Source organism: Pezoporus occidentalis, unplaced genomic scaffold, assembly GCF_034315485.1.
Source record: "Pezoporus occidentalis ecotype Australia unplaced genomic scaffold, CSIRO_AGI_Poc_V1 ctg46, whole genome shotgun sequence".
Taxonomy (NCBI): domain Eukaryota; kingdom Metazoa; phylum Chordata; class Aves; order Psittaciformes; family Psittacidae; genus Pezoporus; species Pezoporus occidentalis.
Genome location: NW_026915791.1, coordinates 4,249,049 through 4,259,500, shown reverse-complemented (window position 1 = coordinate 4,259,500; position 10,452 = coordinate 4,249,049). Strand labels below are relative to the sequence as shown.

At 42.6% G+C, this 10,452-nt stretch overlaps 1 protein-coding gene across 1 annotated transcript in view; it reads left to right on the top strand.

Moving 5' to 3' along the window:
- Positions 1 to 2,276: 2,276 nt before the first annotated feature.
- Positions 2,277 to 10,452, top strand: part of CAPN3 (calpain 3) — a 28,663-nt gene continuing 20,487 nt past the window's right edge. Inside the window, exons 1-2 of the mRNA XM_062635701.1 lie at positions 2,277 to 2,744; positions 9,146 to 9,215. Coding sequence (XP_062491685.1) covers positions 2,451 to 2,744; positions 9,146 to 9,215 — 364 coding nt within the window. The 5' untranslated portion in view covers positions 2,277 to 2,450. The remainder of the gene's footprint in view (positions 2,745 to 9,145; positions 9,216 to 10,452) is intronic.

The following is a 10,452-nucleotide window of genomic DNA, read 5'->3' as shown; positions in this document are numbered from 1 at the left end:
ATGCGTTATTCCTTCCCGATGTCTCTCTACTGTTGAGAATAACTACTAAGTATTCTTCTAAGCATATCTGATTGAAGTGAATGACTCTTCTTTTATACTCTGGCTTTCACTATGATAACTGCAGTACAGTAAGTAGTGGGTCAAATTTTCAGTGGTATGAAGTGCCTAATTTCTATGGATTTCAATAGGAATTGGTTCTGAAAATTTTAAGTAGTTGTGTCTTTAGATCCAAGGAAATAAATTCCAAAGAATACAATTTGTATTGATATTTGTAGCAACTCATATCCTTTTCCACATATTTATACTGTGAATCAAGAAAGAAATGTATAGAATATCTTTAAAAAAAATAATAATTCAATTGGTGAAAACAACTAGAGATAAAACTTAAAAAAAATGTAATAGAAATATTATCATCCATGTTGCTCACTTTTGCTCTGTCTGAACAGGTCAGCTATTGGGATACTTCTGCTTTAAACAAATTTAGCTGAAAAAGGTGGTTTAATTCATAAGGGCAAAGGTGTGTTTTGCTGTTCTTCCCAAAACAGAGCTCTGTGTACAAGGAGTAATAGATGATTCTTTTTTATTGGGCAAGAAGGAAGAATATGAAAGAAAGAACATATGTGCAGGCTCCAAAATGAGTATTTTTTCTGAAGCTGTGCAGCAAGAGGTCCTTGGATCTCACTTCTTGCATTGCTCCTGAGATATCCTGGAAAGTCTGACACATGGCTCTGCCAAGCTGTCCTGCAAAGTAATGTCAAATATGAAACCTTCAATCCTTGCATCTAAATGTACTGAGGAAGTCATCAATTCTGCATGGGGCAACCCACCCTGAAGTGATTGAATTCCTATTTCCACGAACAGTTGAATTCATCCCTTCTGATAGCCCTGTTGGTGCACGAAGGCTTGTATTCATGATAAAAAGAAAAGGATTTAGGCCATTGTTAGAAGATTGAGGATTAGTATTCCTAGAGGTTAGTCAAGCTTGCCAACTATATTGTCATTGTTAGAAGTTCCCCTAGTGGAGCTTTTTTAATGAGCTGTAGAGATTTTCCGTTGTGCTCTTGATTTTAAATGCCTAAGCCAAGCAAATAGCTGAGAAAGAAAAGAGAATCACTGGTTTTGAAAACACCATAGTACTAGGGCAGAATGTCAGCAATGTGTACATGAGCCAGAGACTAGTGGCATCAGGCAAAAATAATACTGATGTCATCGCATGATTTAAGAACTTCCCAATCAAAGTGAAATCAAGCTGTTAGGAGGCTTTTCTTGACACAAACAACGTCACCTTTTAAAGAACTGGGTTACAGAGAACAGCAACATGTGTTTAATTTTTCTTTCACTGAGACTCTGAATTTGTCACTCATCCCACTGTTGCGTGACATTAAATGTGCAGTCAGACATCTCTTCTAAGATTGGGATATCCTAGCACACAGAAAATGGCCCGTTTCCACACTGGGCCCTGTCTAAACTTTTCTGCCCCTGTATGAAAAGATGCCTTTTACATGGGAGGTAGCTATCACTAAGTGAATCTTAGTGCTGGTGAGCTGCTCTCTAGAGAAGCCAGGCACTGACCTGCCTTAAGTAGCATCGAATATTTACGTTTTTCACAATTAGGTGTTTATCTTCAGATAATCCTAGAATGGTTTCAGTTGGAAGGGACCATAAAGATCATCCAGTTCCAAAACACCTGCCACAGGCAGGGATACCTCCCACTAGACCGGGTTGCTCAAAGCCCCATCCAACCTGGCCATGAACACTTCCAGGGATGGGGCAGCCACAAATTCTCTGCTAGTAAAAATTTCTATATATCTGACAAGATATAATTACTATGTTATTGTTTTCTGCAGCGAAGGGTAGAAACAAGTCAAATACAACAGTTCCTTCAGGAGGGTCAGGACTAGTTTATTGGCTGGCAGTACTTCATCATCATGCTCCCAAAGCAGCAGTTCAGCTTCCAGTTTCACTGTTTTCTCTGCATAAGAAGAAGATGAATTGCTTGAACCAGGAGTCAGCCTGCACACAGAGCCTGTCCCAGGATGTGCCTGGGCTTGGCACAAGCTACACAGAAGAGTGACACCATCTCACTAACCCCCTCCCTCTTGCTTGCCCTCCCTCTCACTCTTTGCCTCTAGTTATATTTAGATCGCACGGGTTAAAGCTTGTCCCTTCTTGACACTCACACACACATGCTGTAGATACGACAACCCAGGCACAGGAGTTAGCCAACAGATTATCTCATTCCACATCAAGGAATAAATTCTGATTTCTGATGACAAAATCCTGCCCTTCAAGAGGAGGCACAACATGCTCAACCACATGGAATTTCGCTGCTTGCAAATTTGACTTGGAGACTTTCAACAGATAGAAAAAGCAACTTCCTTCTTTCTCAGATTTCCTTCCAGTTTGCAAGATCTTGCTTTCTTTCAACACTTGCTTTAAGCCTGGTTCCCATGCCGTCCGCCATCAATGCAGCGGTGGCTCAGCAGACAGCTACTGGGTCAGTTCCCAGTGCTATTAGCACTGCTACAACTGAAGGTGCGGGTGGGGGCACAGGAGGGATTTATTCTGCAATTATAAGTCGCAACCAGCCCATTATCAGAGTAAAGGAGAAGACCTATGAAGAGCTTCACAAGAAGTGCCTGGAGAAAAACATTCTCTACGAAGATCCTGATTTCCCACCAAATGAATCCTCCCTCTTCTATAGCCAGAAAGTCCCCATCAAGTTTGAATGGAAAAGACCACGTGTAAGTAACATGTTGCCTTTTACTTTTGTTAAATTTCAGTGCTCACCTTGAGCTTACATTTTGGCAAAAAGGTGTGTGTCAGGGGGACAGGGACAATAAGCTGGAAATGTATTTCCTTGGGGCTTTCCTGGAAGATAACTAGCTAGGCCTGCGGAGGCTCAAAGAGTGTGTGTACAATGACTAAAATACAATAAACTGAAGTGAAGTAAGAGATGGAATGAAATACGTAGAAAAGGAAATATGAAATATAATTTTCTTCTTGCATGATTTCCTAGGGATTTTCTTGTCTGAAACTGCCCAAGAAAAGCTCTCATCATTGTGCAACAAGTTATTTGGTTTGCTGAAGCTTGATTTTTAAACACTACCTTATTTCTCTTGCAACTGTACTTTTCCTAATCTGTGAAAACAAAAGGACAGGTTATGGTCTGAAAAGCGGTTTTATTCAGTTGTTTGCTGTCAACATTGCTTAGCTGACTTGCAAAGGTTGTTTTGCGTATTATCCACTTATCAGGGATGTGGGTGTTGTAATCACTACAAATAGCCACTCTGCCTAAATAATGCCATCTCTCTTTCCTATCTCATGGGTATTTCACAGCCAGCCTTCCTCTTCTTTCCCACCCTGAGTGACTCTCACAGGCAGAGGAATAACTCCCCAATTCCCAATTGATTCCCTGTCCTATGCATCCTCTTATCCCTGTCACTTGTGCTGGGCAGCTGCTCCCCTCCAGTGCGGCAGCCCCCAGTACACTGCCCTCTCCTTCCAGCAGCAAGGATATAGTTCTGAGGAGCTTCCCCAGCTCCCTCTGTCTGGCAATTTTCGGCTACCTCTTCTAGCTATACCGTGCTTCCCAACACCCAAATCTGTGCTTCAATGGCAAAGACAGTGCTGGTAAACCTGATAGATAAAACTAACCACAGGAGTGTAACTGAATATCCAGACCTCCCGTGGGTACCCGTTACAGATGCAGAGGAAGGCCACGTGCTGCTGTCACAAACTGTGCAATGTGGAGGGAGCAACATGAGTCCCCCATCTGCCATGTCCTGTGTCTGTGTGCTTTGTAACTCCTTCATCATCACAATTGCTGCATCAACCCCTGGAAATGTGTGTGAATGAGTTAAATGCAGCCACAAGTGAATCATCTCAAAGGGATGAGACTTCCCCTTTCTCTACAAAGTGAAGTGAGGTAGCAGTACAGTGGAAGAGTGCCAGACGGGGAGACACGCTATAGGCATGCATATGAGAAAGCATCAAAACATTAAAAAAAGCACCATGTAACCTCACACTATTATAAATGAGCATGCACAGATCAAGAGTTTGGTTTTGGGAAGGTTCAGGCTTCAGGATCCCTATTGCAAAGACTTGAAGCCACTTGGTAACAAACAAGTTTGGAAGTTCTATACTTACTCATGTAGCAACAACAAGCTGGGGATCGTAAGGCTCAAAACACCACCTAAACAACAAACCTAAAGCTATCTATGTTCTTTTGATATGAGTATTCAGTCACCTGATGTATCTGTGGTGCCGGCTGCAGGTAGAGCAGGACATCCAGAGCACTGAAATTTGTACCTACCAAAGAGTGGCATGCTATAGGATCATGGATCCACTCAGCCCAGACCCTGATAGCGATGGCTGACCTGCTGGGGACACAGCGGACCTGATCCATAGGGACGCCTCTGCCTTCTGCAAATGTGTCTGGTTTAAAATAAACCCTGTAATTTGGGTCACTGCTGTACCCAGCAGGTCCCTACAGGGAAGAGACTCATAAATAACACCTTCTCTTTTTATAAGGTGTCCCCTACCTTGTCATCTATACCACTGATGTCAGACTGACCCAGGACTTTGCTTCACTGGACTTTGAAACTGTATGTTCTATAGCACTGGTAGGAGGGCTTGTCTGACAACACTATATACACCAATAATATAATAATAGACACATTAACAGAACATCATAAAGTCAAATGAATATGAAGTAGTAATACTGGGCTAAAAAGTATTTTGCTAAGAGATTAAGGCAATCATTCAATAACCAAATGTAAAGATTCAACTGCATGGCCACATTTTGTAATAGTCTGTGAAGACAGACAACTTCTGTTACTAAATTGCAATGGCATTTCTTGGGTAAGGAAAGCAACTAGCTCATAAACTGTACTCTTATAAAGTGGTAATTTTTAATCACTTTGAAATTCAGGTGAAACTTGAATTTACTCAAACTTGATAATGTGTTCTAAAAGAAAACAAACTATCAGACAGCGCAGAAGTCCTGAGAGAATATCCTAATACTGGCTTCACTCTAGATCCTTTCCCTGATTTCTGTCACATATTGTATGTGCCACATACCCCCAGAAATATCAAATAAATGTCATCGGTGTGCTCTGAGATCTCATTTACAACAAGGGAGCTGGGAAATAGGCAACCTGATCCTGACTGCTTCTGGCCTCCTGAGTCACTTTAGTCATGCCACCTAATCGATTTGTACCCAAGCTCCACCCTACCACGAGACTAATGTATGAGAATATAGTATTAATGAAAGATTAATGATGGCCTTAAATGAGCATTATTTGCAATGACATGAATCCACATGGCATTGTTGAGTACCAGTTTTTCCAGAAGCTCCAAGTATTATTTGAAGAATCAAAAAGTCAGTCTAAAAGGCATGTGTTTGCTGGTTACGAACACTATAACCAAGCACTGATGACAGTGCCATTGCTCAGCTGAATAGATGTTCTTTGCTGTAGCTTTCGGCATTCTGTGCTGGCACACTGAAGTCTGTGAGTCTGCTCATGCACCTGGGATTTACAAGGACTCCACAGCACGTCAGCCACATGGATGGTCCCCCGAGATCCCCTCAGCTCCCAGTCCACGTGTGCGCTGACAGGATCAGGGCTCTCTCCGCTTCCCCTGCCAGTGGCCATGCTGTGACCTGACCTTATCCCTGGGGCTCCTGTAATTCATTACTGAGGTGGTGAGACGTGTCCAGCATCCAGCCCCAGAGCTCTTGCATCTGGCTCTACATGCTCTTCTCTTTGCAGTCTCTGCTACCCAGAGGTCAGGTCCTCCTCAGCCACCTCCCAGAATGACTGGCCTCTGCTGCTGTGAGGGCACAAGGACTGTTCTTGTGCCTTGCCAACAGAGAGATGGCTGCCATGCAACGCAGCTCTGAGCCCTGGCATGTGGGCAGCGAGAAGGCCCCTGTAATTCTACCCAGCTAGTGACTGCCATGCCATTCCATGAATGCATGGAGCAGACCTCTTAATGCTCTAGTCAGGCAAAAGCCAAGAGACAGCCCTGGGTAAAGACTGCAGGATCCTTCCAGCATTTCTGTTCAGGCTATGAACAAAAACATGCATGAGCATGACTTGGGTAAGTAGGTGGGAGTTAATAATATTAATTATAATATTAAATATTAAATATTAATATTATATTAAATAATATCGAACCATTCATTCAACTATGGAAGGTTAGACAACCCCAAAGAGCAATTCTCACCTGCACCAGGTTATATCCAGCTCAGTGATGGGCTGTGCTCAGTTTTCCCAGCAGGCTCAGCCTCCTGCACCTACGCTGCCTGTGGGAGCTCCTCTCAGCTGAGAGCAGTGACAGGGTCACCAATCTTTGAGAAAAAGCCTGTGTTATAACATAATGCAGAGTATGGAGAGGTCCTGCTGAGTCCTGTTTGGATCTAATGACACTAGGACATAAATAGGAAGGTTCTGCTGTGACACTGTGCTTTCAAATGCACCACAGTCATTCTCCTTGATCACAGCCAGGAGGTCACAGCATTAACTGCCAGATTCAATGATTTCTCTATGGTGATTTTCAATGTAGCCAAGAAAACCAGCAGAAGGGGCTATCTTAGCATAACAAACACAAATAAAATCAAGTCAGTAGACTAGCCGATTTTGCTTAGAAGGAAAATTACTTACACCATCTGCTGCACAGGTGTGAAGCTGTTTGAGTGTAGTAATCACAAATGTGTGCCTCTGCAGGCAGTATCACACAGCAAAAATGGCATTTAGTGCCACCAAGGCAGGTCTATCAGATGAGGGCGTCCAGCTCAGACTCTAAAATCAGCTTGATGTCTGACAATGTCGAGCTCTGCCTTGAAGTGTGCACCACAGCCATTTAATAGCATGGTCTAGACCATCAGAGGCCAAGGGAGAAGCATGAGGCTACAGATTGTCTCAGGCAGGCCAAAGAAGGTGCTTCATCTACTTGACAGGATCAGTTTGGGGAATTTTCTTAGAATGCCATAGTTCAGTAACAGCAGTTTTTAAGGAATAAATGCCTTTTGCTGCAACAGTGTAAGCTGACTGAAGGATTTTTCCTGACACAGAGGAAAACCTAATGAAAATATAACAAAGGTCAAATGCCATTTTTAGTTGTGTGCTGTCTCTGCATTTTCCAGTGCTCCCTTCCAACTGACTCATAAATACTCTCTTCCCAGAAATGCGTGCACTTCCAATGCATTTTTCTCCACGATTCTCTGTCTCCCGTACTATAACTTTGATCTTTTGTAATGAAATCACAACCCCAACCAAATCAACCCAGTGAACAAAAAGGTCCTTTGGATAGCACCAAGGCAGTCTGAGACACTCCGATCAAAGGAGGCTATTTCTAGATGAATCATTGCATCAGTGAAGCACAGCCTATTGGGATTCCTCAATGATAACTTGACCTAAGAGATGAAGAGCAATCCCTTGCTCAGCCAGGAGGACCGGAAGGACAGACCTGCCACTTGCATCTTGAAGAACAGGTTGTCTCACGCTGCTGAGTACTTTTCATCAGCCTTGGAAGACCTTGAAACTTCTCACTGTAACTTCAGCTGTACTCAGCACCACTAGCACAGCTGGTGTAGAGTAATACAACATTCAAAGCATACCCATAGTGCACTAAGCACACCTGGCCACCACAAAGAAATGCAAGAAAAGCATTCTGTCATCATTAAATCAGCCCATATGGCAAGTCCAGTATTCCCTCCTTTGCATTCTTTTACCACCATCCTCCAAAGCAAACAAGCTCAGGATGTAATAAATGGCTCTGAGGAACAATCATTGCTGTACACTTAATACTTGGAAACACTTAGTCACCATCTAACTACCTTCATCTGAAACACAGCATGCTGGATTTCAGAGCTTGTAACTTCCGTAAGAGCAGGATCAAGCCAAAATACAGTAATAGTTGAAAAAAAGCAATCCATAAACCTGGCATCTGACAGCTAGTTTTCAGGAGAGCACCACAGCAATGTGAGGAAGAGTATTTTCAACAAAGCAAGTGGGTGGAGAAAAGCATGAAGGCATCTCAAACAGCTGCCTTGACACCACTGCACCCCAGGACAGCTGACCAAGGCCCAGAATAACAGGACAATCCCTCCACTTCCTTCCTCAAGGAGAATAAGGTGACTGCGGGCAGCTGGTCTCTCTATCTGGCTATATGACTAATCCAGATACTTACATCAAAGCAACTCTGATGATTATTGTGAAGGAGCAAGCCAAATGAAACTAAAAGATGTGAAATGTGTCTGGGAAATCCAGGGCTACTCTGATGATGTGGGGAAAAAAGTTCTAGACCTCAGAGGTAGCATCAGCTGCCTGTACTGCCACACAAGCAACTGTCAGTTGGTTGTTCCTCTCCTTTCCAGCCTTGCCATCTTCCAACAGATGGGGTTCTTGGACTACACTTTGTCTTCTTCCACACTTGCAGCTGCTCAGGGAAGCAGTTCCCTTACCCAGTGTCTTCTTTTTCTTTCCCATACCAAGTATTCTGAGAGATGGGACAAAGCAGGGACTTTTTTTTTTCCTCTATAGGACAGGTTGTACCTACTTCTTCCCTTGGTTTTCCTACACCCCATGGTTCTCTGTCCATATAGAAAAAGGCTGTGTAACCCTGCAATAGTCCCAACCTCATTTGCTAGTAGTTCCTACATAGTCCTTCCCTCCCTACAGCAATTCCTTAATTATTTATGCCTGTATAGCATCTTGTGTCCATTCTGCACTAGTATAAATACTGACAAACCCAATGCATTGTCCTAAGTGCAGGACAAAATATGACCTTCCTCAGAGGATAGATGATATGCATGTCTGAATGCAGCATTGGCAACATAGTACTGCAACATGAGGAAAAGAAGAAAATCTCTTAACCAGCAACTGATTATTCCTGAGAATTCCCCCAGACTAGCTATTAGACCTTGTAGATACATGGATAGAACTCTGGCTGAAGTCTGCAACATCCAGATTCCAAAACATTCTCATAGTGAAACTCTGCAGGAGACAACTCTGCAAGAGATTTTGATATCCACAAACTATCTTACAGGAAAACATTGTCCTAACCCAGCCTTTATTTCTGTGGCAAACACATCATAATGAAACAGCTTTCTGCTCATTCATCTGGTTCTATTTTGCAGGAAATCTGCGAGAATCCACGGTTTATTATTGGTGGAGCCAACAGAACAGATATCTGCCAAGGAGAATTAGGTACGAGATTGTTACTTAAACTCTGTACTTTTTGCAGTGTGCACCATAGTTTAGCTCTCACTTTATTTTCTTTTGCTTCCAAGGTGTTATTTGAAATCACTACACATCTACTGATCCCTTCTCTCTTAGCAAATCATTGGTATCTGCCTAGTAACAATGTAGGGAAGAACTTGAAGTGAAAGAAGCTTTGCAGGGTATTTTGCTTTTCATGAACTACTATCATGAGTGGGTTACAAAACACCATCTAGCCTTTCTTTCAGTCTTGGAGGAGGGGAAAAGGAGGAAGAGATAAAGAGGAGGAGTTGATTGAGAAAAAGATTTAATCAGCTACTGCATTTTTTCAGGTATTTAGTCTGTTATTTCCCTACAGGAGCTTCTGAGGGCCTCCAGCTAAGAGTGTCTTCTACTCAAAGACTATATTGAAGACCATAAGCTCAGATGCTTAAAGATACTTTGATAGATAAAGCCACTACTTAGGCACAAGTGATGCCCCTGCAACGCTCACCTGCACTGCTTTGTGAAGTTATTCTCCACATTCTCCTGTGGTCTTTCTCCTGAGCTAATACATCCTAATTGTCTTAATCTTTTCATTAAGTGTTATGTGCTCCTGACTGTCCTCATCACCTTCCTAGTACTTAAATCTGCCTTTCCTTTTGAGGTGCCCAGAACTCCTCATTTGCTAAGTTGTGGCCACAAATGAATTCACATGCCTAATATGTTCTCTCTTTTTGTCTTCCATTCCTTCCCCAACTACACATAGCATTGTTTAACTTTCTGACTTCTGCTGAACTTTGCATAATTTAGAAAACTTCTGGTCATAGGGGACCCCACATCCTTCCCAAGGGGAAATAGGTAACTTAAAACATGCTGCTATATGTATAGAGTTAGCTTTCAAAAATACATATATGTATTTCTAGATGTTTTATTGCTCCACCAGTCTCATAAATTTCTTTTCCAATACCCTGTAATCAGATTTAGTTTCACCACCTCGTGTAATTCTCTCAGCCCTCTAATTCACACTGCTCAGGCAAGCTTACCCTATAACCTCTCTTGCAGTAGCAGCTGAAAGGTTTTAATTATGGCTTGAGGCATTCTTTGCTGAACACAGAAGAACTATGGGAAGTACTATGGGAGAAAGTCACTTTCTCAGAGTTCCCTCAGAGGCAGCAAACTTATGCAAGAGTCTGAAGCAGGAACTGCAAAGAGGAGAGTGTTTACAAGAGTGCAGACATGGATT